Genomic DNA, 26,679 nt, shown 5'->3' with positions numbered 1-26,679 from the left:
AGAACTACTGTTGAGCCTGGTTAGGTGTATCAGGCAACTATAGACGCGTCTTGGCGTCCGTAACATTGAGTGCGTTCCGGAAAACTGCCAGCACCGGAGCTCGTCGAAGCAACTGCGTCTTCCTTCCCGTCTGTTCATGTCGCCGTCGTCTGTGGCAAGAGCAGCCTCGGTAGGCGCTTTTTCAACGTGCCAGTTGACATCATGCTAAGTCATGTGTCTTGCATTGTGTTATACTGTATATGACATCATTCGTTCACCCATTGTTATTCTTACATCTCACTACATTCTTTTTCAAGGTCAAGCTGTAGGTCACTTCACATGTTTAGCACTTTTAGTTATCTATTGCTTTAGCAACATACATATCAACTAATTACGCTAATGAATCTGTTTAATCTTAATTAGGCTTAACTTCCTCTTTCCAATAATTTATTGCATGTGGACATTCTTATGTTTACTGCTAGTTATGCTCTTTACTATACTATGACATCATGGTTAACCACTCTAACCAGTACACGCCTATACAGGGTGTTTCATGTAACTTGAACCAAGGATTTAAAAAAGCAGTAAACCGCAGCCCGCTGAAACCAACGATAACATGTTTGCCATCATGTGGCGCTCCTCAGAATATTTTTTATATTCCGCTTAACTAGTTAATTTATTAAGGTGAATTGTTCAAATTTTAAAATATTCATTTTAGTGCCGAGAGCGTTACGTTAGGTTGTAGAGCAGGTTTAGAAACAACTGATCTAGTTTATTCTAGCATCGTATCTCCTACGGGATCCTTTTTTCTGGCATCTAAAGCAAGCCCGCGAAATATGAAAAAATACCACGTGACTGCGCTCGTGCGCTACAATATCTCAGCACCCCCAACGGCGTTTCGATCAAATGGAGCGTGCTCGCTGACCGTGGCGAAGTGAAGGGCCGCAGCTCTTATCAGAGGCTTGCCAGTGCGTCAGCCGCTGATAAGAGCTGCGGCCGTTCACTTCGCCATGGTCAGCGAGCACGCTCCATTTGATCGAAACGCCGTTGGGGGTGCTGAGAGATTGTAGCGCACGAGCGCAGTAACGTGGTATTTTTTCATATTTCGCGGGCTTGCTTTAGATGCCAGAAAAAAGGACCCCGTAGGAGATACGATGCTAGAATAAACTAGATCAGTTGTTTCTAAACCTGCTCTACAACCTAACGTAACGCTCTCGGCACTAAAATGAGTATTTCAAAATTTGAACAATTCATCTTAGTAAATTACTAGTTAAGCGGAATATAAAAAATATTTTGAGGAGCGCCACATGATGGCAAATATGTTATCGCTGGTTCCAGTTATGTGAAACACCCTGTATACTATCTTAGTCTAGCACTAGCCGTTGGGCTTGAGGTATGCCTTTGCTAACCGGACTTTCGCACTGAAAAGTCTGGCTGCCCCTTGGGTTGTGAGCCTCCCCCCTTTGCCTCTGAGGAATGTTCGTTCGACATAGTAGGCCATGTGGGTTTTCTGTAAATAAAACAAAATAGAAACCAAATAAAATTTTAAAATAAAGAACACTGGCCTTGTGGTGTGCAAACAGACCATTGAAGGGACCCATTAACGGAGAAAACTGGAAGGTTGCTGTACCACGCTTGAATTCTGGTATGGAGCGATTGTGTTATTCTCTATTTTTATTTATTTATGTATTGATACTATCAGCCGTCAGGCCGTTACAGGGTGGAAACAGATGCATATGTAACTAAAGTCACACAGCCACAAGTATAAACAGTACACAATTCAAAGAGTCAAATTGAAAACGACCATCGTCGCAACACAGCCGTCCTGCACTGCAGATACAGGCCTAGAGTACAAACGCTAGTGGGTAAATATTTTGGCTTACAACCATAAAATAGCAGTAGGGAAACAAAATGTATGAAAAGAAAAACAAAATTACAGGGATGTCTATTCAGGTAAATGACGGTACAAGCAATTTTCAAATTTGGGGAGATTGTCTATTTGCAGAAAGGCCTGAGACAGGGAATTCCGTAATGTTATTGTTCTGGGGAAAAAGGAATATTTAAAACAGTTAATACGGGCCATCATGGGTGTAACCTGGTAACTGTGAGAGCTTCTTACAGGGCGACACGAACGCTGTTGCAAATAGAGGCTTGTGTTTAAGTTGAAGTGATTATTGCACAAAAGATAAAGAAATTTTAGCCTGGCGATCTTCCTTCGTTTCGACAGTGAAGGAAGTTGTAATTCATGTAGCATGTCAGTCACGGAATCAGTATATCCATATTTTGAGGGAATGAACCTAGCGGCCCTTCTTTGAACTTTTTCAATCTTATCCGTTTGATTTGACTGATACGGATCCCATATATTCCAGTGTCGGACGTACCAGCGCGAGGTAGGCAGTTAGTTTTGCTTTTGTGGATGCAAGTTTCAGTTTTCTTCTAATGTACCACACTTTAGTTTCGGCTTTTGAACATATGTTGTCAATATGTAAATTCCAACTTAGATTAGATGATATAGTGACACCTAAATACTTATAGGAGTTGACACGTGTTATATTTTGCCCATCTATTTCATAATCAAATGAAAAAATATTTTTGGTTTTGTTTGTCAGTGTAATATATGATGTTTTTGTGTAATTAATTTTCATTCTTGAAGCTGTACACCATTGATTAATGGAGCTCAACGCCAAATTTAATGTGAGCTGGTTTTCTGGCTTTGATATGATTGAGTATATTAAACAATCATCCGCAAATAGCCAGACCATAATTTGAGGAGGAAGTGAGACTGAGATGTTATTAACATGGCATAAAAATATGGGCCCCAGCACAGACCCCTGAGGGACACCTGAGGGCACACCCAAGACGTCAGATTTCTCACTGTCTACCTCCACGTACTGGGCTCTATTAGTAAGGTAAGCTTTAATCCAGCATACAATATCTCTGTTTATGCCTAAGTCAATGAGCCTGTTAAGAAGTTAATCATGGGGTACACGGTCGAATGCTTTAGTCATGTCTAGGCAAACTGCATCCACTTGATCCCTGTTGTTTAAAGCCTTTGAAAAATCATGCAGTGTTTCTACAAGTTGAGTAACAGTAGAGAGCTTCCGCCTGAAACCATGTTGATTGGGATTTAGTTTGTTCGTGTCCTCAAGGTATTTGGATAAGCAGTTTGCCACGACGTGCCAAGCATCTTGCAACAGGCGCAGGTGATAGAAATAGGTCTGTAATTGTAGGGAATGTGCTTTCTTCGAGATTTGTGTACTGTAACTATCCTAGCCTGCAGCCATTCATTTGGCAAGGAATGTTGCTTCAGTGATGCATTGAATATGATAATTAAATATTTTGTGATCCATTCCGCGTATCTTCTTAGGAACTCATTCAGAATAGAATCAGGACCGGAAGACTTTTTTGTATCTAAATTAAGGAGGAGGGAAAATATTCCTTCATGGGACAAGGTAATAGCGGTGTCAGACGGCGGGGAGCATAATCCGCTTCTAGAATTCTGGGGCATAGAGTTAGAAGGGCTAAATACAGAATGAAAATAGGCATTACACCTGTTAGCGATTTCTGATTTATCAGTAACAACACAACCATCCACTGTAATAAACTCCATTTTTTCTTTCGAGGGTGAAAGGTGACACCAAAAACGCTGTGGGGAATTTTTCATAAATGGGGTGAGCTTTTCTGAAAAATACCTATCTTTCGCTATCAATAACTTCTCTTTAAGTATCGAAGATAGGTGCGAAATTTCATTTTGATTCCTTCTCTGTTGTGTTTTCTCCGCTTTATCCTTCGCTTTAGCTGGATTATTTCACGATTTGTCCAAGGGTTACGTTTCTTTATCGTTTTTTTACGTTGCAGAACAAACTTTTGTAGGCAGTACCTGATTATATTTTTAAACCTCTCCCACAAAGTGTTGACGTCATCTTCCTCGTGGTAAGAATCCAAGGTCATTTCCAAGTAGTCTATGATGCTGACATCATCAGCATTCGAAAAATCGTTAACAGAAATAGTTCGCCTTTTCGTTTTTTCCGTCTAAGCCGTTTGAAAGAAACTAAAACAGGGTTATGGTCAGAAAGTCCTTCCTTAACGGACACATCATATTCAGTTATTTTGGTGCTTACAAAAACGAAGTCCAATATTGATTCTGTACTTGCTCCAATCCTTGTTGCGCTTTTGACAATTTGTGTGAGATCATTATTAAAGGCAATGTCTAACATGACCTCACAGTGTTTAGCATCAGTTGTGCCTGCACCAAGTGACTCCCAAGATATACTCAGCAAATTGAAATCACTGGCAATGATTACACTTACGTTTCCAGGTACATTATTTAAAACATATTCTTGTAACGATTCAAGAAATGTAATAGGGGCACTGGGGGGGTCATATACTGCGGCAATAACACAAGAAGAAACACCAAATTTTATCCGGCACCAGATGCTCTCCGTGTTACGACAATCCTTCATAAGAACAAATTCGATTCCTTCTTTAAAAATAAGCGCCACACCACCACTGCATATCAATTGATATGTAGATGGTATTATCTCACTATCAGTTATTTCAGGACGCAACCATGTTTCTGTTACTGCAATGAGGTCTGGCTGGTAAAGCATGATAATGTGTCCTAGCTCAGTAGTTTTATTCAGGAGACTGCGTGCATTCAAATTTATCAATGTAAAATTTCTTTCTTCTGTCCCAAACTGTCATTCGTTTTTATTATCAGTAGCAAGCGTAGCAAGCCCATTATTATTATCAGTAGCAAGCCCAGACAAATTCCTCTTTATCAATAAAAAGCCCGTCATGCTCAAGCCGAATCTTTGCGCCATTGTCCTCCTCATGCTGTGCACTTTCCCACAGTTTCTTACGCTTATGTGAATAATCATGTGATAAAGAAGTATCGCTGCCCTTTAGTTTCTTGCAGTTCCTAAATAAATTCATTTTTTCATTGTAGTCGAAGGAACGAATGATCACTGGGCGCACCTTGTCCACGCCCTTCTTTCCGAGCCTGTGTATCCGTTCTACCGTGTTAACTTTGACACCAAGGCGCTCGTGGAACACATCGTCCAATACTTTCTTCTTAAGTTCGACACTAGTTTCACTATCAGTTTCCAATACTCCGAATACGAGAAGATTGTTTCGACGGCCTCGGTCTTCCATCTCTACTATTTTCTGTTGCTGTGAACGGATAGTTACTCCCAGGTCATGCACCAATGCTTCTAGTTTTTCTTCTTTTTTGTGCATATTCAATAAATTGCTCTCAATTTCTAGCATCTTCTCATTCACTTTTTCAAATTGCTGGGAAAGCAAACTCTGGTTTTCTTTAACTTGCCTCATGTCCTCCATAAGCGCTTTCTGTCCTTTCGTGAGCTCACTGAACATTTTTTCAACAGTATCAGGCCCAGGATTTGGCTCAACATCTCCAGCAAGTATCAACAACAATGAAATGCATTCCAGTACAATATCAACACACACTGTGGGGCACGGCAGAACAATAATGAACCTATCATCACTTCTAAAACATTTTTGTTGTTTACTAACCTGTAAGAACAGGACACAAGGTTCAGCTGGCTTCATTCTGAAGGCCTCGCTGTGCCCACACGAAGGCTCGATTTAAGTAGCGGGCACTGTTTGTTATCACCAACGAAGTTGTCGTCTCAGGAAGCGCATGCGCCAGTCCGTTCCATGCGGTAGCTTTCCATGCAGGCAGCTGCAAAAGATGAGTGTCGTAGCTGTCGGCACCAAAGCACGTACTTGAGGCGGGATCCGATGTTGAAGCATGGCACAGGAAGGCCTGTTAGAACAGGACAAAAGGTTCAGCGGGCTTCATTCTGAAGGCCTCGCCGTGCCCAACGCCATCTGTTTTAATCTACTCTCAGTCACTGAATTTTGATTTATTTAGTTGTTCCACTGTTAAACTTGGAGACATGTTTGCCGATCGACTAACCTGATTTCATCTGTTCTGGTGTTTGTTTTATCTAGCTGAGGACTTTTTCCCTTTGTTCTGCACTGATGAAGTGTCTTGATTTTTTTCATCGTTTGTTCATTATCTGGTGCTGTCTAGACGCTGCCTTATATATGGGGCTGCAGACTCGTCAAGCCTTGTAGCCCTCCATCTGTAGCACCTGATGGAAATAAAGATTTGATATGATTTGTATCTCGTCATACCCTTGATGCTTAGGTGTCCCCTGAGGTTTTTTAATAGAAGTTCATCACCAATATACCTTATCAGAAAGTGTTGTTTGGTACATTGTCATTTATCATACATTGTCCTCAAGATGTACTTTTGTAGACATAATGATGTCCCTAAAACCTCTAGAAATGATCTTAAGTATGCCCTAATCTTGCTCTGGTGTCCATCTGCTGGATGTCCTCTCAGTTTTGTAAAATAAACCCTTTAGGACTTTTTTGTTCTGTTTTTATGTATAAAAAAAATGGCCATTCTGAATGTGCAGTACGTTTCACTAAGCGTTCCATGAAATTTGTGTGACCGCTTCTTGTTTTTTTTTTTCATTAATTTATTTGGTTCCCGCCTTATGATGTAGGCTGTTGGTGTGGTTTGTAGGCTTCTCTGTTATCAATGGTTCAAACTCTTCCTAGGTTACCAGAGATTAGAACTCCCACATGCACATGACTTGCACAGGTCTGCCTGCAGCAAAGCTACATGATGGAAAGTAAACTGCCAGACTGTTTGATCTCTTCTGGTGCAAACAAATGTCAGACTGACTATAGGGCTCCCTGATGCCCAGAACCACCATCCAGTACACCATTTTTATCGCTAGGCTTCAAAGTGGGCATCTGGAGGTCTCTGGAGGATGCTGGAGGTCTCTTTGATTTGGCTACACTGGCTCAGTTCCGTTAAGTGCCACAGCTTGGCACTGGCTGCTTCCAAAACGAATAGTAGAGTGCAGGCCTAGTCGTCTGCTAGCTTTGGCATCGCCACCAAATTAGAGCCAACTGCATGCCTCCGACATCAGCGGCCACAAAAGTCTCAAACAACGTGAAGAATTTTCAAGCAGCTAATTGCAGTAACTGTTGCCATGAACCAGCCCCAGGAAATCATCATTTTACATGTAGAAAAACAGTTGTTGCCTGTATGTGCACAGACGATTTACTGATACGCATTGAAGTGCTGCTAATGGGTTTCGACTTCACCACTTAGTCTGACGCCACAAAGTTACTTTCATGAATGAACAGTCATCATTTCATTTAAGCTGCAACCTACACATGGGGGCAGTTCCAAGAGTGCAAGGCAGCCAAGAACTATACTAAGCTGGCACTTTTGCAAAACAAAGGTGAGAGTGCAGCAGGTGCACGCTGCACTGGCAAAACGAAAGTGCCTCACTTCTTGAACTGGTGCCAAATCAAAAAGACCCTGGGCATGATTGTTTCTCCCAGTTCGGCCTGGCTAACACGAGGGTGGCTCCTCCCCAGCCCAAATGGCCCATATGGTTCTTGGCTTGCAGGCGAATGCGAGTTTTTCATTGCAGCATGCCATGCAACTGTTGCTGAAAACAAATCTGGAAACATTTGAAACTGCGTGTTTACATATATCCGTGTTGTCATTTGATGTGAAAAACTTAATTTCAAGCCCTATTTCTTGCTCCATTAGATGTAAGTATGGAAGGTAGGAAATAATTTAAACATTATGTAAATTTAAAGTTTGTGCAAGTGCTCAGGTGCACTGTTTGCATATGTTTATGCATGCATTCACATTTTTGTTTATCAGCTCACCCTATCAAGACTCAAGTAGATGGCGCTGACAAAAGGAAAGGTGATGGAAAGATGATTCGGCTCCCCCACGAGAGCCTTGTTCACATTGAGGCAAAACATGGTAGCATTGCTTTTTATATACTACGCATGGGCATGTTGCATAGATTGGAGGCAAATTTCCATCGTTGAGAGTATTTGTGTGCACTGTCACCTGAATAGTCAATTCAAGATATAGCCATGATTTCTTGTCCATTTATTTCACAATTACACCTGCCTCTACCCAGTTTATTGTGTTTGGCACATAAGGAGTACCCTGCGAATGCATTTTGATCACTCTGGTAATAATGAAGTCTTCGTGTATAGTTCCCTGACTCACCGATATACACAGATGGGCAGTCAGCACATGGAATTGCATGCACTACACTTGGAAATATTTCTTTAGCTTGTCCTGTACTTGCACTAGACGACTATGACTCTTCAGTTTTCTAGCTGGCACATGCGTGGTCTGTACGTTCATATTTATTTGTTTATTTTTTATTCTGATACCTACAGTGCCCATTACGGGCATTACTGTAGGGAGGATACAAGGGGAAAAATGCAGTTTCATAGAGATGACACACAATGTAGAAAAGAGCTATGCCGTATCGGGCAACTATACCCGGCTTGGCGTCTGTAACCTTGAGTGCGTCCCGGACACTGAATAGGCAGCACGCCTACCCTGGCAGGTGGCAGTTAATGGTCGATCACAAGAGTTTGCACCCAATGAATGCTGCGGCCTATTTATGCAGTGCGCCCCGCCGCGGTGGCTCAGTGGTTAGACGCGGGTTCGATCCCTGCCGCGGCAGCTGAATTCGCGGCGGCGAATTCTAATCGCCAGTGATCTGTGCTAATATTTTTTGCTCGCGACTGTACAGTGTTCTGTAATGAGGAGGGCGCCGCCGCGGTGGCTCAGCGGTTATGGTGCTCGGCTGCTGACCCAAAAGACGCGGGTTCGATCCCGGCCGCAGCAGCTAGAATTTCTTTGGAGGAGAAATTCTAGATGCCCGTGTACTGTGCGATGTCAGTGAACGTTAAAGAACCCCTGGTGTTCGAAATTTCCGGAGCCCTTCACTACGGCGTCCCTCATAGCCTGAATTGCTTCGGGACATTAAACCCAAATAAACCTATTTCTGCAGTGCCGTGTGTCTGCACAACGTTTTCAGCGGTTACACATGCAGCCCAGGAAGTCGCCCCCACCTGGGGGCCACACCAAGCCCACCTGCCCTAAATCCCGCCAATCTATGGCAATAAAATTGTTTCTCTCTCTCTCTCTCACCACTCCACGTACCTCAAAGCGCGATTCAGGCGTCCACTGACCCAGGCAGCTAATTATGTACACTTTCTTTCCTTAAAATCATCAGTCTAAAATGTTGTCAGTGCAACGCCAGTGAACACAATGAACGCCGACGACCTATGGTTTCAGTGCCGCGTTTCTGCCACAACATTGTCAATGCCAATGCATGCAGTGCACATCTGTCGATCACTACCGCCACGTAGCTTAAAGCACGACTGAGGCGTCCACTGTCCCAGGGGGCCAGTTGTGCACATTTCCTTAGCTTTCGAAGCTCCCGCTCTCCATCAGTTTCGTAGCTTAAAGCATGACTTAAAGGGGCACTGCGACGTTTTTTAGCAGCTCATTTTTGCCTTCCACTAGGTTCTTTGTACCGTCCCGATGTCAGTTCAAAAAGAATTACAGAAATCAGTGCGCAGAAACGGGAGTTATTGAATTTACAAAATTCAAAATACAAGCAAACGAAAACACCCCGTTTGGGAGGGATTCCCTTGCCCATTTCACTCGCCCAGTGGACGAAATGGGCGCTTCCAATGGGAGCACGACCTGACACTGACGTAGCGGAAGCTTCGGCACAATAGTGGCCTGTCCAGGACAACCGACATCCGCGCTTTTTGACGGCGTCGTTTCCATAGCAACAACAGACACGTGGGTTTGTAGCAGACGCCCTCGTTCCCTACACCCTCGCACTGTTGTACGCCTGTCGCCTGCACTTCGAGACCTCAAAGGGAAATGAGCATTTCCGACCTATCACCCATCGAATGCGAGCTCCTGCGACGCAGCGATGCGCTGCGCATCGTACCATACTCGGATACACCGACCGAAGAGCCGACATCGCCTAGTCCGGTACACCACGAGGCTGGCGGCTTGGACGTTGAAGCAGGCCCAGCACCGCCGCCTCAAGACCCTTTGTTTGGAGATGGCACGGATTGGTGAGTATCAAATAACAGCTCATAAATTTCGTTCTTGGGGCCGGCCGACATTCACACGATTTCTCCGTGACTGCAGGTGTCAATGCGGGCGGTGCCAGGCGATGCCTACGGCGGCAGAGCGGCTGTGCTGCCGGGACATGCCGCAGTGCACAGCACGCAACGCGACGTGCGTGTGCGAGGACGAATATTTTTTTACTCTTTGTTTAGATGCAGAAGTGTTGCGTGTGGCGTACTGCGAGCTGATCGAGAGGGGCGAAGAGCCAGAAATGGACATTCACAAGTAGGTTATCTTTTCTGTTGTCATATTTATTGCGGCCGCATCACACGCTGTTAACACACGTGAGAGCATGCGGTCAGCGGGCGCATAGGTTTTCTTAACTGACCGCCCCATGTGAGTAACGCTTTTTTTTAAATAACTATAGCGCACGTCGATGGTGTGCATTTAAAGCTAGGGTTGCAGAAAGCTTGTCGACAGGATCTGGCTTGATGAAAACAAACATAACAGGTGTACAAACTGGCAATGATACGAGTAACTAAATTCGCAGGCAATTTCATCAGATAAAAATATGGCGGTAGCGCGGCAGTTATATGTACCGATCAATCACATGCACCACTGGCTGCACAAAAAAAAAGTTCCTGGGCCAGTGGCGCATGTGAGTGCATTAATCGCTTGTGTGTGTTGCCGAAACGGCTGCTCACTTGTTTGCTCGAGCAATAACGAATGCCGCGTCCAAATTTTTTACGACCCCAGTGTACAGGTCCCTGCACAGCCACGCGTTAGTTCACGGGTGCCCCGCGCCGAAAAGTTCAGCAACAGCTGACACTGATTAGTCAGACAGAACACCTTTATTTAAAGTGATCTGTCGACTCCAATTCTAGGTAGGCTGGCGGTTTCAGACATAAGTTTCTTTCGCTGAATATTTTCTCTGCCCTGCATAGGCAGCTGCAGTGATAAAGCATAGCCTTTCTGTTTTGCTGGCCTCAAACTGTACTTTAGGTCCTCACAACTGAAAAGGAAATCCAAAGAAAACATTGCACATGGTTGGAAAGTAGATGAAATTTTTTATTCATACATTTTAAGACACATAAAGCAACAGTGTACTTTCAAAGCAAGGTAGTTTCATGTTGTTAACAACAGACACTGTTATGCGCTGTCAATGCCTTGAAAAGTCACATGTGCCAAATGTATCCTTGAGCTGTAACCTAGCAAACAGGGCAATTGCATGATATATATTTAGACTAAAATACAGCACAATAATGGTTGCCACTGCCCTTATGCACGTTCTGACCTCCATGTTGCAGAGTGAAAGAAAGCACATCATTTTATTCATTACAGGAAATATCGATACACGGCATACCGGCAATTCACAAGATGGATGTGGGGCCGGCTTGGCCAGGGAAATCGAAAAGTTATACCATCATGTGCTGTGTGGATGATCAGAAAAATGTTTCCATCGCCACAATACCAAGGATTCAAATATCCTGAATTGTGAGCGGAGTGCAGAAAATAAATTCTTTTCTTAATTTACGTACAGGGTCGTCCACTCTTAGTTAGAATGCGCTAGCGCATGGCCATGCTCTTTGGAGGGTCACTGCGTCCGAAACGACTGCGCATCGAAGCGAAGTGGCAGACGACGCGAAGCACCGCGTACAGGTACACGTTCTCCTGCGTCACTTTGCTGCGATGAGCGACTGTGTCGCACGCGGTGGCCCTCTGAAGAGTGCGGCCATGCGCTAGCGCATTCTAACTAAGAGTGGACGACCCTGTACAATGTAGAACTACCTTGATGTAGAAGTAAAATCCTTTCCAACAGCATTAACACACAAAAAAATGTTGTAGTTGTAAGAAAGAGAGTTGGGGTTTGCTGCCCCAGCAGCTAGCGCCGATGAAGGAGAGGAAGAAGACAAAGTTGACGAAGCTCCAACAAGCTCTGGTGCGCGCTTGCGAACGCCGGCCTGCTGAGAAGCACTGCTGGAACAAGGACTGTGGCCGTCCACACTACCTGTGCGAGTCGTCTCATTACACTTGGTGGAGGTGCTGCTTGCTCTTCTCCTGGAGCTACGCCACGATGCCCAGGCTACCAGGCTCTACCACGACAACCGAAACTTCGGCCCAACCTGTCCCCACCGCTGTCGTCTGTTCCGGTGCCGTCCGTCAGCGCGACCCTGCGATTTTCAGCGGCACTGACGACACCGATGTAGAAGATTGGCTGGCCTCCTACGAACGCGTGAGTGCTTACAACAAGTGGGATGACATCGTAAAGCTCACGAATGTCATCTTCTACTTGACCGATGTCGCCAATTTGTGGTTCCGCAACCACGAAGCGGATTTTACTACCTGGGCGGCTCTAAAAACCAGCCTGACTGACGTCTTCGGCCGCCCCGCTGTCCGAAAACTTCGTGCTGAACAACGGTTGCGCAGTCGTGCCCAGCAGAACGGCGAGAACTTCACAAGTTATATCGAGGACGTCGTTGATTTGTGTAAGCGGCTCAATCCATCTATGAGCGAGGCTGATGAAATCCGACATATTCTGAAAGGGATTGAGGACGATGCATTTCAAATGTTGTTGTCTAAAGATTCCCGAACCGTCTCCGACGTGGTGTCTTTGTGTCAGAGCTACGATGAGCTCCGCAAGCAGCGACATGTCACCCGCCGTACCACTTGCTCGGACGACACCATTTCGAGCTTGGCAGCCGGCAGTCCTGCCCATGATCAGCCGACACTTCTTCAGCACATCAAGCAGTTTGTGCAGGAGGAGGTCGCTCGTCAATTATCGTTAGTTACCTGCCAACCCGCTCCAACGCCATCGCTGTCGCCCTCTATTCAGCGTGTCATCCAGGAGCAGGTAGCTGAGGTCCTGCCGCCTGCTAATCCACCCGCTCTGGTCACTGCACCGCTGACATATGCTGAAGCAGTCGCCCGGCCACGACCTCAGCCGGTTATGCCTGCTTATGCGCCACCTGTCAACGTACACCCTCAGCAGCAGCTCGCCCCTGCACTGCCACTCACTCACCATCCTCTGCCTCACACTGGTCCCCGCCCTGTGAATCCGTGGCGCACCCCAGATAACCGCCCGATTTGCTATGCCTGCGGCCTCGCTGGTCATGTGGCCTGCTGGTGTCGCACACGCGGATCCTGTCCTTACGACTACGGGCGCCCACCGACGTACGACGTTCCGTTGCCTTCCGTCCCTGTCACTTCTCCTCTGCCGCCTCAGAATCCCTCTCCGCCTCGCTCCGACTCCTACAACCGAAGCCATCGGTCACCGTCTCCTCGACGCCGTTCGCTCTCTCCTATGCGCCGCCGGTCCCCACCACTTCAAGCGGAAAACTAGGTGCCGCAGTTCCGGAGGCAAGAACTGCGCCGTCAACGACTGTCTCAAGCACTATCGCCGGTCCTATGAACGTTACTGAAGTGATCGTTGAAGGTGTTACTGTTGACGCGCTTATTGACACTGGTGCTGCCGTGTCCATCATTAGTCGCAACTTGTGCCGCAAATTAAAAGTGATGACGCCGCTTTCTGACCTCTTGCTTCGCACCACCAGCGCTGACCCCATTCGCCCTCTCGCAGCGTGCACTGCCCGCCTCGTCATCCAAGGTCTCGCCTACACCACTGAGTTCTTCGTTCTCGCCCGCTCCTCTCATGACATCATCCTAGGGTGGGACTTTCTGTCCGCGCATCGCGCCATCTTTGACTGTGCACGTGCTGAAATTGATTTGTCGCCGCTGTGTGATGCTCTTGTGGACGCCGCCCCTGTTACCGCCGCTGACGACGTCGACGTGCCAGCTTTCTCTTCTGTTCTTGTGCCGCTGACTTGTGCTGCCCTCTCTGACGCTACTGTTTTTTATTCACCCTCTCCTCTTTGTGCGCACTGCAAGTCTGTTTTGCTCCCTCATGCCGTGCTCACCTTTTCTGGTGGTTGTGGCGCTCTGTACGTCGCGAACCCGTTGCCTTTCCCCACAACTTTACTTCGGGGAGAATCGCTTGGCACGGTTGATGTCATCGATCTCGACGATGCTTCTCCTGTCCTTGATGACCCTGACGCCCATGACATCAACGCCCTCACCCCTCCCGCCGACGTTGCCGACCCGTCCTCCCCGGATATGTTTTCCCATTCTGTCGATGCCGCTCTACCACCTCACCACCGCGCCCAGCTCATCGCTTTGCTGCAGCGCTTCCGCGCATCCTTCGACTCTCCTCAAGCACCGTTGGGTCGTGCAACAGCGGTTCGCCACCATATCGACACTGGCACCCATGGACCCTTGCGCCGACGCCCCTATCGCGTCTCCTCCGCCGAGCGCCGCATCATTGATGAACAGGTGAGCGATATGCTAAACCGCGGCGTGATCCAGCCCTCTCACAGCCCGTGGGCCTCTCCAGTCGTGCTCGTCAAGAAAAAGGACGGCTCCATTCGATTCTGCGTAGACTACCGCCGGCTAATGACCACAGCAGCAGTCAAAACCATAATATGCAAAGAAAGGGTTATTTGTATTGCTGGGTATAATTGCATACTGAGACCGAAAGCGAAGTGCTCTGTGAACACAAGACATCGAATATGGTCAGTAGTGCACTGAACTGTTCACACCGAGTACAGGTAGCCACTGATGAGTTATTTTTGCTCCACTGTGGAGATAAGTACCACAGCATACAATGATGCACACATCCTCATGTTCAAATGGGCCGCCATGGTGGCTCAGTGGTTATGGCATCAGCTGCTGACCCAAAAGATGCAGGTTTAATTCTGGCCGCGCCGGTCGAATTTCGATAGAGGGGAAATTCTAGAGGCCCGTGTACTGTGCGATGTCAGTGCAAGCTAAAGAACCCCAGTGGTCGCTATTTCCAGAGCCCTTCACTACGGCGTCCCTCATAGCCTGAGTCATTTAGGGACGATAAACCCCCGTAAACCATAAACCAGCATGTTCAAATGGATAAACTGAACTTGCAACTCATGCATCAAGTGAATTTTCTTGATGAGCCAGTGTGTGCCTTCCAAACCGGGACCGGTGCATAGTCACCAGCTCGGCCTTGGATCGTCTTGCTTGCTTCAGCTGCACCATTGGCAGCTTTGCAGCACAGCTCCTCCTTTGCTCACTGCAGGCCTTTTTGAAGGAAGCAGATGCTGCACAATGGTGCAGCATCTCTTCAATAAGCTTGTCAACGTAAGCTGTAAAAGGCTGCCGTTACTAACTGCACAGTGCACTTTGCTCTACATACCATAGGTTGTCTCTGTCTTCACAGGGCAAACAACTTCTTCACCCTTTTTTGCTCGTAGCATCTTTCGTTTCCATTTTGCCTCGCCCCTTGCTGTGAGTGCTTGTGCGCGGCCTGCATTTTCATTCTGGTGTAGAGCTGCCAGCTGTGTTCTGAAAATCACACAGCTCAATTAATGTTCTATTTCTAGACAGGACAAGCTCTGCTTGACCTTTGTGCATATTGAAATCTCATACTTTGAACATACCTTGCACACATCATCTCGGGTGTGAACGCTACGGACTTGGGGGCAAACCTAATGATAATGCTATGGTATGATTCCAAGCCAGATGTCTGGCCGAAAGAAGACAGCTGCTCGATGTCTCTGAGCAGCAACTTATCCATGGTTACTGCCACAAGACGTGCATAGGCTGGTGTACCTGAAAATTTTTCTTTTTGCAGTAGACTGCATAATGACGTCACAAGTGTAACTTTACCTGGCAGTAACCACTTCCCATTTGGTATGTCACCATGCAGGCACCTTGGGTATGCATCACCATGACCGTTGTGCACATTGATGACATGATTGAGCATACCTAAAAAATTTTTAGGGATAAATTTCATCACAACACACTGGGTGTTGCAAGAGAACTTCTGTTTACATTCCCCCTCCCCCTCTTCCTGAAACCTGGCAATTAAACCTTTTGAAAAAACGCATAAGCATTGCCATTTGGGCACTGGGCTGTGCTCGTAATGCAGGAAAAAGTTGGATTAAGCTCCCTCACTCTCTCCCCCGTACAAAAAAAAATGAACAGGATAGGAGCTATAAAAAGGACAGCAGTCAGTGCAAGTGTAGGTGATCATCAGAACAGGCATGATATTCATAGGCATTCTAGAAAGCAGAAAAGCATTTTCAAGCACTTGTAAGAGCGCAACCAACCTATACATAAACGCACATTTCAGCAAACAGGGGCTTAATTTATCTGTACAGTGTGGAAATTTCATGATTTTCTACATCCTGGACCCGTATTATCACTTATATCTTAACTGTCTGAAGAAAATCACTGACACAGTTTACACTGCAAGCCTCACAAAGAAATTCAAAAGCTATGTAAAGCCTATAAAAACATACTGATCGCATTCATGCAGAAGCTGAATTAAAGCATGTTAAATGCTGCACATCAGAGCACTGCAGAACCGGAGCCTGAATGAGTTGGTGCATCATTGGAGAAATAAAAACTGTGAAGCAATGACGGACAAGAGAGAACGAGGACAAGCGCTTACTAACAACTGAAGGTTGATTGAAAAAACACAAATAATACAGTACAATCTCCAACCCAACCATGACGCTTGCAGCTCCCTAAACACATCATCTAATCGTGAGAATCAAGACATTCAACCTTGCAGACATGAAGGAGCACTGAAGCTGGGCTTATGCACGAGTCATGATTCACATGGATTTAAGAGGCCTCACATATTTCTCTTGTTATTTTGTCCCTATGCCTGCAAATAACTCTGATCTCTTTGAAAACAGCTGAGCGATAACCAAGCAAGGGCTTCTCTGAGCGCTGCTGAAAAGACCAGCAGACTTGATCATGGCTCAGAACCAATGTTCAATCAAAATTGGTTAAATGTGAAATAGCCTTCGCATGTTTGGGGTCGGCACTTTCAAAAACCTGTGTGCATGGAATGGAGAATAGTTTTCGCCAGCAGGTTCAAAGATTAAAATTGGCAGTTTTTCCGGAAGAGGTTGGTAGGTAACTTTATTGGTTCAAGAAGGAACCAAGTGAGGAGGGGATGGAAAAAGAGGAAGCAGGACGACAATGGGCCCTCGGGCCGCTCTAGTTGGCCAGGCACTGTTGAGTTTTGGCGACTGCTCGGGCACAGCCTATTGTCAGAAGCTGTACCTCCGGCAGTAAGCTGCGCAGATCAGCCTCCTATCGCTCCTGATGTCCTGATCCTTGCCACGATGGCTTGGGTTTATTTGGGCAGTTCAGAAATATGTCTGGTGCTAGGATACATGTGGCAGTGAGAGATTTCACCGCAGGTTACAACTGAGAGAAGAAAAGGGGCCGTGACTGCGATGGATATGGTGCAAAGCCGCCCCAGGGCAGCCCATACCTCCGCCTCTGTGATGGGAGCGAGTCTGAATTGGGAGTTCCTTTGTAGGTCGGTAATTGTTCCTGCTTTAGGTCGGGGAAGTATGCGGCTTTAAGAGCTGCTTCAAGGTCTTGCCCTTGTTTCTCCACCTCGTGCAGGAGTTTGGTGATTTGTTTATTATTTTCCGACCAAAAGGAACACTGGTTTAACATACGGTGGAGGAGGGACCACGAGTTCTTCATGCGGAGTGTGCCGTCTGGTCGGCTGCATAATTGATTCTATTGCTGTGAGGACAGCTCAGCTGCATGTTCGGCGATGATCTGGAGCGTTTGAGCCATTGTTTCTCCAAATTCTGACAGACCTCCACAGGTGGAGTAGCATGCTGTCTACTGGGTCGCCAATATGTTCTGCCGGGGCCACTTTTTTGCCAAGAGCTATGTCCCGTTGGAGCTTGGAAACCCAGTCCATGTAGTCCTGAATTTCTGGTTCCGGGTTTTGGTCTCTAATTCTGTGAAATTTGTCCCTGTCTACAATAGGTGTAAGGTGGAACTGTGGCCGTAAACTGGCACACGGCAGTGTAATTCATAGGACATAATGATCGCTGCCAACGTTGATTCCCATGCAAGGCCAGTTAGCTTGACAGACGTTCGTAGTAAAAGTGAGATCTGGGCTGGTGTTTCTGCTCACACTGTTGCCACTGCGTGTGGGTAGTGTGCAGTCAGTGACTAGGGTGGGCCTGTTTTGCTGAGTGCATTGAAAGACGCTGGTGCCCTTGCGAGTGTTATTATATCCCCAGTCTACGTGTGGTGCATTAAAATCACCCGTTGCCACTATAAGAGCAGAGCCTGCTATTTGGATGGCCCCGTCAATTGCTTCAAACGCAGCAGTGAGGTTATCTCTAGGATGAGAATAGATATTTAAAATATGTGACTTGTCCTGTACAACACGGAAGGAGTTCGAGAAGAGTGCAGTCGGTGTAGAGGTCAGAGAGATCGTGAGCTACATACACAACATTTCTCTGGACATATGTGGTAACGCACCGGGAAGTAGAATGGGAGTGCACAGACTAATAGCCGAGAAGCTTGCATGCTTTTTGGAAGAGGTAACCTTGCTTGCATGCAACAGATATCTTAAAGGAACTGAAATCTTTCAAGAACTGCCATTCACAGAGTCATCTGGTACGAGGAGGCATGCAGTTATCCCCTACATTCAGCAGTTGTCCCATAGATTAAAAAATGTAGGCACCAGATATGGTACTCAAGTGCTGTTCTCAGCACCAAAAAAACTTGGGGAGATATGCGCCACCGTCGATAGGAGAGCAAAGGCTAAAAAACAAAACAAAAAAAAAACACACGGTGCCTGCAACATAATTCACCAGACTATGTTCGTGCCATGTGCTGAAAGGCTAGTGTATGATGCTGAATTTTTTTGTGGTAAGAGATGTATCGGGCAGACCGGAAATTGTGTAAACACCTGTCTGCGGCAGCATAATAAGTCGTTAAAATGTTCCCTGTTGTCTATCCCTTGTCCTACATTACAGGGATTGCCACTTGAATAATATCCCTGATTCCCCGGATAAGAAATTGTGCACACCTGTTTTCAAAGAAATCAAAGTTATGTGCAGGCATAGGGACATAATAACAAGAGAAATATGTGAGGCCTGTTAAATCCGTGTGAATGATGACACGTCTGTAAGCACAGCTTCAGTGCTCCTTCATGATTGTGAGGTTGAATGTCTCGATTCTCATGATTAGATAATGTGTTTAGGGAGCCACACGTGTCCTGGTTGTGCTGGAGATTGTACTACATTATTTGCATTTCTTCAATGAACCTTCAGTCGTTAGTCAGTGCTTCTTCTTCTCTCTAGTCTGTTGTCGCTACGCTGCTTTTAGCTGCTCAATCAGAACACTGCTTCCACAAATACTTCAGTCTTTAGCCATAAAGAATTTCACCAAAATTTGCTTACTTTTCCACATGGCTACCAACAACTGTCCATCCCCCGCACTGACAGCTGCACACCAGTACAGGTGGTTTACCACTGGCTGTATCCAGTCTTCAAGGCCAGCACAGGCAGCTTTCTTGCTTTCGGTTGTAAGCCGTTTTTTGATCACTGTGAATAAGATCACAAGAAATTATTGCAAAATATCTTCAAATTGTTTTCGATAAGCCACTGTGGTCTTTGGCCAAAAAGCACAAAACTGTTACAAGGATGGAGCAGCTACAATCCTCACTGCACAAGATATTCAGCAGGGAGGTTACTCTATTGCCACCGCACCATATGAACACAAAATAAAAACTATAAGCAATGCAGACATTCTTGCACAATGCAATTCTAAGGGTTAGGGGAAATTTTCGTGCAAGGGACTGAAAAAAACGATATCAGCTTCATTACTTACTCTTGGCTACATGCCATGTGTCAAATTTGTGGTCAATGCCAGGCTCATTGATGCGCATATGTTTTTTAATTCCTGGGTGCCTGTCAGTAGTGAGGGTTGTCACCATTATGTCGTGTTTTCTCAGGTCCTCAAGCCCCTTCACCAGGCCATACTTTTCCATGCAACTGCTTGCTTTGACCTGGTCATTCTGGAAAGTATTTACAGCAGTTCAATGTTTAGCAAAGATAACATGAGTGAAATGTGCCAGTCAGAATGTTTTTGAAAATCACAAAAAACTGAGAACCAACCTCTCCAAGCTGCACCTGGACAAAGTGAACGACTTTGCTGGTCGAAATGTCCATGAAAGTATAAGTCAGGAATTTGGCGCAAAATCCAGGGGAGTCACAACGGCCATCTCCTGCCAACTCTACTTGGCCACTCAGGCTGCGCAGAACATTCTTTTGTTCAGCCTCCCACACCTGGAACATAATTAAATTGCCTGTGCATACCCGAAATCAAAAGTTCATTTCACTTAATGACCCGAGTTTCTGGAGACATACAACAAGCACCACCTCATGTCTCATTAGTCGGCTTAATAATCAAGCTTATTTCATTTGGAATTACAGCAACATGCAGAGCATCACAAAAAACCTAGATGGACAACATGACTGGTGGTGTTGTAAGTTCTTCTGCAACTGGGGCGCTGCTACAATGTGCAGTCCAGCTTCACTGCACTAGTGAGCAGAAATTACATTCTCATGCCCTGTGGAGGTTTGGAATGCTCAGGGGCTTGTGAACTTTTATAAAAACAATATCCCACACAAAAATGCATTCCACAAGTCTTTTTTTACATCTTTGTTTACAAAGTGAACAAAAATTTGTAAGCCAAGGAAAGAAATGAATATTTTTTTCAGTACATACATGCTCGATGGCGGGCTGGAAGAGTACCCTCTGATATGTGTAGTACATTCGGGTTGATGGCACCTGAATGTTAGCCTGCCTCAGCAGCCTCAATGTCTTCTCTGGACTTGCACCAGAGAAGCATATAGCAGCACAGAGGAGCAGGCTACCCACAGGCTTTCGTTTCAGCATTGGTTGGCTATGCCAGCTTATGCTGTGTTTGTATGGGCAGATGCCATCAACCCGAAGCACTGAACCAGAGACAGCAGTGGAAATTTTGCAGGGTGCCTGGCATACACCGCACACTTTGAAGAGCTGAAGAAGACAGCTTTCAAAAACAATGAATTTTCTTTCTGCTGCGGATGTTTCAGAAGCAGCCTGGTCTCTGTAAATGAACAGCAGTGTATTTACAGGCATAAGAAATATGCTGTGGAAGCACACAATTCACACAAGCTAGCAGTGCTCCCCAAATGGTACCGTAACATCATCTTTGTCAAAAGATGAAGTCTTACATTCTTGATTCATAACGGCAGCAAAGAAGCACAAACATGAAGGGAAGGAACAAGCAAAAACATGGACAAACACTGCTCTTTGTATTTGTGCTTCTTCGCTGCCGGTATGAATCAAGAATGTTACCAAATTGCCCCAAAACTTGTGTTACTTACATGACTGATTCAGCCAATGAAGGCTCATAAGTCAAATCATTGTGGTCTCTTGAAGTTGACATTGATGGCTCAGAAGCAGGCTCAATTCTGTAATCGAAGTTTTGGATACAATTAGCATCACTGCTACATATTTACTTTGTTTGTTTATTTGTTTGTTTATGGGGTTTAACGTCCCAAAGCGACTAAGCTACATATTTACATATTTACAGGTGCCAGAAATTCATTAAACAAGCACAGCTTAGTAATACGTCCATCACATGGGCAGTTTCAAAGCCCACCAAGTCAAGGGACATCGAACTCAGTGGGGATTGGCCGGTTCCACATGGCGATTTTCAATGACCATCGGAATCTCCAGGGCCATTGAGAACAGCCTCACGCTCGTCAGACTACACTAACCAATTCTGAAAAAAATTTTATTGTGTAGTCAAAATGACAGCTTCTTGTATTGTCCGGTGGTCGGATATAAAGAAACTGGCGGTGTTTTTGTCTTGCCTTCCACTCTGTTTTGCTCATTTTCACCTTCAGCATGCTTTGTGGCAACCCAGGCCAGGAAGCCCTACAAGTGCTGAAGTGATAGTTGCTTCGTATGTGATGTGTAGTAGCTTCGAAGGCGAAAAATTAATGTGTATGAAATGAAGGTTGCATAATTGCCCTGTTATAGCTGTCTCTGGATTGTGCTCATCTCTGAAGTATTTTAAGTGTTTACGGAACAAACTTTCAATTAAATACAGCGCTTATATTTCGCTCATTTTATTATGCGTGTTGCTAAACCTAGCACCATTTGCCTTCTCAATGGTCATTGAAAATGGGCGTGTGAAAGTGATGCATCTGGATGATTATGAAAATTTCGATGGCCAGCGACTCAATAGACACTGAGACTGCCTGTGTGACAGGGGCTAACTTTTAACAAGTTGTACTGTTATATCAATAAGGTACAAATACCAAGCCTTACATGAAAGAACCGAAGGAGGGCTCATGAGTTTCGGCACCTTGAAGAAGACCAGCAGCATTTGGTGTAGAGCACCTAGGAGTCTCATGGGTGTCAGGCACACCAGAATCATCGTGTGTTCCCTCCTCCGTCTGTGTCGCCTTTGAAACCACCCTCTTTAAAGAGAGCCCAGCTTGCACACCTGCAAATAAATGAAGGCGGCACAATTTGTTTTTAAGGTAATGCAACTAAACCACATTAAAAGCTCCCTCTGATCTTTCCCTCAATACTTAACTTTGAGCGATGAGCTGCGGATCTTTTTTAGGAACACACAATAAAACGGGAAAGCAAAAACATTTCAGTTAGAAAGACTGAATGTCTTATAAAAGGAACAGTGGATGTTATTGGTTAGGCACCGTAATGCTTCACATTTCTCACAAATGAGACATGTGCAGCCTCGGTAAAGACAAATTATTTGCACCCGCCCAATCTACAAACAATCAAAGACTACCCTCTGGTTGCGATGCACTGAATTTGTGAACACAGACATCTCACTGAGTTTGTTAAGAGTCGCAACTTTGAAGCATCTTTGCTACAAAATCTAAGTATGATGGACCAGACAAGATTATTTCTTTTAGCATATTGTGATTCGCTCTTACAGATGCTCCCTCAGTGCCAACTATTCCTGAATGTGCTCATGCCCAAACTATAATCTCAACTCAGCATCTAATGCAAACCTCCAATCCACTTTCTAAAGCTGTAAAACACACACTGCATTCAAGAGATCTGGAGATGAAATGATGTCTCTGTGCAGTTTGTTCTCTGATGCTCGGTAATAACCGTACTCGTATACATGCACACTGTCAAAATTTACTTGTGTGTAGACCGTCTTGTTGTCCCTAAAACAATGACATCAGTACGACATGTGGTTTTATTTGATCCATTCAACATTTACTCGAAGGGTACTTGTATTGAGGCACTGAAAAGTTCTATAAAAAAATTAATTCCTAACAATGGCTAATTATAATCTGCCAATCCAATACCAAAGATTGAAATGAGTACCTACTTTTGCACTGCAGCTCTCGGGCAGGCACTTCATCAGTCTGTACACCTTTATCACTGTACGTTTTATAATAAGTGTGGTCCCCTGTGGATATTTCTCCAAGCTGAAAGCAACATAAATCAGTGCAACAGAGGGTTAATATGATTCCTTCTTCTTTAAAGTTACTCTGCCACTGATCCTACGCACCTGGCTTGCATCAGGTGATTGTGAACATGCGTCACGGCTTGATATATGGTCCGCTGCAATTTCCACATTGGCAGCAATACCCTGGTCAAACGTCAAGGAAATCTCAAGGCCACTTTCCTGTTGGAAAAACAACATGATGCAAAATTGTATTGCTCTAGAAATACCCTCTCATAGGATAACTCACATCGTCAGCTGGTGACATAACAGCATCTTCATCTCCATGGAGTTCAGCTGCCAGGGTGTCCTGCAAGGTGACACCAAAGGTGTTGATCAACCACACCATCCAGAATAGCATGCGTAAATCTCGACACTTCAATCTTGAAACATGTGACCAGCACGTTTCATAATGGTAATAAAGTTCTCAAAGATTTATCATCCCTTAAAAGTAGCCTAGAACAATGTTCTGTTCCTGAATTATGACTGTAATATTAAGTTATTCTTATTAGTACTTTTATTTTATACAGCTCATACTGTTAGTGAAATTTCTGGGCATGACTGAGGGTTTCAAGCAAACTACCGCAAATAAACAATAAAAACTACATGCTTAATCTACGTCGCGGTCTTTGCGACTTCTTGTGAGAATGAAGACTTCAACCTGCGCTCTTCCCTAAGGCGGCGCACAAGCGTATCTTTATAGCGCCACTGTAAATTACGTTGTTGCCTCTGCACCAAGCATTACGAAGAAATCGTAATACAGACCCGCAGCTCGGCTACTGAGCCAGAGTTCCCGGGTTCGAATCTGGCCGTGGTGGCCGCGTTTCGATGGAGGCGAAACGCAAAGGCGCCCGCGCGGTGTGCGATGCCGGCGCACGTAAAGATCCCCATCTGGTACAAATGAATCCCGAGCACTCCACTATGACACCTCTTCCTTTCTTCTCTCATTCCCTCCTTGCTCCCTTCCCTTACGGCGCGGTTCAAGTGTCAACCGAGATGTGAGACAGATACCGCGCCATTTCCTTTCCTCAAAAACCAATTCTCAATTTTTAACAATCATAACACATTGTCATCTTAATACAAGAGCTGAGTACTCACCTCGCGCGCTCCAGTAGGTTGCTCAGCAGCAACAGCATCAGGTGGGCCTTTCGTTGGAGCTGCGTCGCAACGAAGCCGTCGGCGTTTTGTTGCGGCATTTACGAGAGGACTGGGCGCACTTTTGAAGGCACTCTGGTCAAAGTGGAGGGAGCAGACCCTGCGCGCAGTTAGGCTGGGCGCACCAAGGGCCTCTAACCACAGTCTACGTTGCTCGCCGCAAGCCGGGAAGCGATGAAACGAAACTCCCTCCGAATTGTCGGTGCTCATACAGCCCGGGGCTGCGCACCGCCTTTTAGACATCGCACGCACACGTAGAGAACCACGTATGCGCGATCGATGAAACAAGAAAACAACGACGATAACGAAGAGCGAACTGCGGAGCAGCGGGGATGGATGAAAAAAGAGAGCCGAGAGAGCTCAGAAGCGTCAGTGTATAGATCAACCACCTCAGGTACTTTCGAAATGCATAGAGAAATATGTGACCTCTACTGATTGAAGCGCTTGAAGCAAATAATAGATCAGCGCAGGTAAAGTCACGTGAATTTTATTGATTTTTAAATATGTCTGTGTCAGCAATAAACGAGCGCACACAAAGATAAAACATCCTTTGTTTATTTTTCTTTGAACACCTTGCAGAAAGTTAACTTGTAAAGCACAGGGAGTAAGTTCAGCCAATCACTGAGCCAGCGCCCAAAAGAAAAAAAACGTCACATCCGTTTCCAAAGATTGCCGTTGGATGCCGCACGCGTCAGTGCAAAATGTCGACTTCTGGGTCTGAATAAAATATTAAGCGTCACAATTTCGCCTTTCTCACTGGTCGTTGCAGCATCAATATGAACCATCCACCGCAAATAAACAATAAAAACTACATGCTTAATCTACGTCGCGGTGCCCCTTTAAGTGTCCACTATCCCAGGTGGCCATTTATGTGCTTAAGGGAAAAAAATAGCGTACACGAGAAGACGGGACAAGCGAGAAGACACAGACAAGCGCTAACTTTCAACAGACTGAGTAAAGTTTCAGGTTCTTTACCCCCTTTTCTTCCTTTTGCACCAGAGGTGCCCCGTCGGAGACGGTTTTTGATGACTTGAAGGCTGAAGGTCTATAGGAGACAATACTCGGCAACAACTGGGAAACTTTCAGGGGATATAAACGGAAGCTTTATGTACAATAGTTTACATATATATACAAGTTGAGCAGTGAGCACAACAACAACATGGAACTGGCTAACATTTAGGGGAGGCCCCTACTCGGCATAGCCGAAGATGCGGTACATCTGTCTCCGTAGCCCAGAACCCCTTTTTCGAGCTCCAGGACCCAGTTTTAAAGACACATGGGCCCGGCCCACATTCATCAGCATCCAATCGTGTCGAACTCTTAACACGATTGGTTATTAGCCGTGTGGCCCGCCCTCCAACTTCCTTAAGGCACATAACCCTCTCTCAAATGTACATATTGTAAAAAGGGCATCATTTTTGCTTAAAACATAGTACATTCCGAGAGTTCACACACATACGGATTGGCCCCCTGGGTTACGTGCCCCGCCCCACACTTCCACCGTATTACACACTCTCTCCCCTATGAAAGACAAAGCAAAACACATAAAAACAACATGTCAAAACACTTCCACGGTATTACACAAACTCTCTCTCCTTTGAAAGACAAAGCAAAACAAAAAATTGGCAGTGGCTTAGCTCTGGGAGCACCACGACAACGGTGTAGGCAAGTGCGTTATTAGCACTCTTTCCGCATGCGTAGCAACTGTGGTAAACACGCGGCTGCAACGAAAGGGCTAACGGTGGCGAGGAGGCGAGCGCGCAGTAGCCAACTCCCTCGCAACCACTTCTGGGTCTTCTTTTCCTCCTTCCATGGCGAATGTCCGCGCCTCTTCTACGACCGCCGCCGCCGCTCACGTGCTCGCTGCGCTTTGCGAAAGCACCTTCTCCTCTTGGGACGGCAGCGGCGAGGGGTAAACCGGTGGCGAGAAGTGGCGATGTAGCGCGCGCCGCGGCGGCGCCCAGGGGTGGCTCACGCGAAGCCCGGTGTTGACAAGCCTAGTGAAGCTTTTCGCTTCAAAACAACATGTCAAAACACTTCCGCGGGTACGTCTGTCTCCCCAGTACCTGTGACCTTGACGATTCCCGGAACTAGGGCAATTATCGGCCCCAAGCCCAGCTGCGACCGTCGCGAACAACACCCGGGAGCGCAGAACCACTTTCCGACACGAGTCGGATCACAATGGGCTGCTGACCCAGCAGCCGTCCTCCGGGCTCCGAGCGGCGTCATAACT

At 45.9% G+C, this 26,679-nt stretch overlaps 2 protein-coding genes across 5 annotated transcripts; one reads left to right on the top strand and one right to left on the bottom strand.

The window, feature by feature from the left end:
- The first annotated feature begins 1,277 nt into the window (after nucleotides 1-1,277).
- Nucleotides 1,278-11,460, top strand: LOC149349242 (P2X purinoceptor 7-like). The gene is made up of 2 exons (XM_089575425.1): nucleotides 1,278-10,228; nucleotides 11,285-11,460. The coding sequence occupies exons 1-2, from the start codon at nucleotides 9,801-9,803 to the stop codon at nucleotides 11,439-11,441; spliced, it is 585 nt and encodes a 194-aa protein (XP_089431551.1). The 5' UTR covers nucleotides 1,278-9,800; the 3' UTR covers nucleotides 11,442-11,460.
- On the bottom strand, nucleotides 10,991-25,283 carry LOC149349241 (uncharacterized). 4 transcript variants are annotated; one of them, XM_089578178.1, is made up of 14 exons: nucleotides 24,390-25,283; nucleotides 23,542-23,601; nucleotides 23,358-23,474; nucleotides 23,175-23,274; nucleotides 22,133-22,310; nucleotides 21,181-21,267; nucleotides 20,537-20,900; nucleotides 19,924-20,094; nucleotides 19,637-19,823; nucleotides 19,207-19,350; nucleotides 15,638-15,736; nucleotides 15,409-15,580; nucleotides 15,165-15,313; nucleotides 10,991-15,114 (listed from the first exon to the last, which is right to left on the bottom strand). In XM_089578178.1, the coding sequence occupies exons 1-14, from the start codon at nucleotides 24,687-24,689 to the stop codon at nucleotides 14,897-14,899; spliced, it is 2,346 nt and encodes a 781-aa protein (XP_089434304.1). In that variant the 5' UTR covers nucleotides 24,690-25,283; the 3' UTR covers nucleotides 10,991-14,896. The 4 variants fall into 4 exon arrangements, with proteins under 4 accessions (XP_089434304.1, XP_089434303.1, XP_089434306.1 ...); XM_089578177.1 differs by having other exon boundaries at nucleotides 15,409-15,736; XM_089578180.1 differs by lacking the exons at nucleotides 15,409-15,580; nucleotides 15,638-15,736 and having other exon boundaries at nucleotides 14,975-15,114.
- Nucleotides 25,284-26,679: the final 1,396 nt, after the last annotated feature.

Source organism: Amblyomma mixtum, chromosome 3 (assembly GCF_055824585.1).
Source record: "Amblyomma mixtum isolate Tamu chromosome 3, ASM5582458v1, whole genome shotgun sequence".
Taxonomy (NCBI): Eukaryota; Metazoa; Arthropoda; class Arachnida; order Ixodida; family Ixodidae; genus Amblyomma; species Amblyomma mixtum.
This window is presented reverse-complemented; position numbering and strand designations above follow the sequence as displayed.

Bases quoted from the DNA above. Each gene is read 5' to 3' on its own strand.
- LOC149349242 (XM_089575425.1), top strand. From the start codon at position 9,801: ATGCGCTGCGCATCGTACCATACTCGGATACACCGACCGAAGAGCCGA. The intron at 10,229-11,284 runs GTAGGTTATCTT...TATTCATTACAG, and splicing joins CCAGAAATGGACATTCACAA to GAAATATCGATACACGGCAT.
- LOC149349241 (XM_089578177.1), bottom strand. From the start codon at position 24,689: ATGTCTAAAAGGCGGTGCGCAGCCCCGGGCTGTATGAGCACCGACAAT. The intron at 23,602-24,389 runs GTGAGTACTCAG...GTCACCTTGCAG, and splicing joins AACCTACTGGAGCGCGCGAG to GACACCCTGGCAGCTGAACT. The intron at 23,475-23,541 runs GTGAGTTATCCT...TTTTTCCAACAG, and splicing joins TTATGTCACCAGCTGACGAT to GAAAGTGGCCTTGAGATTTC.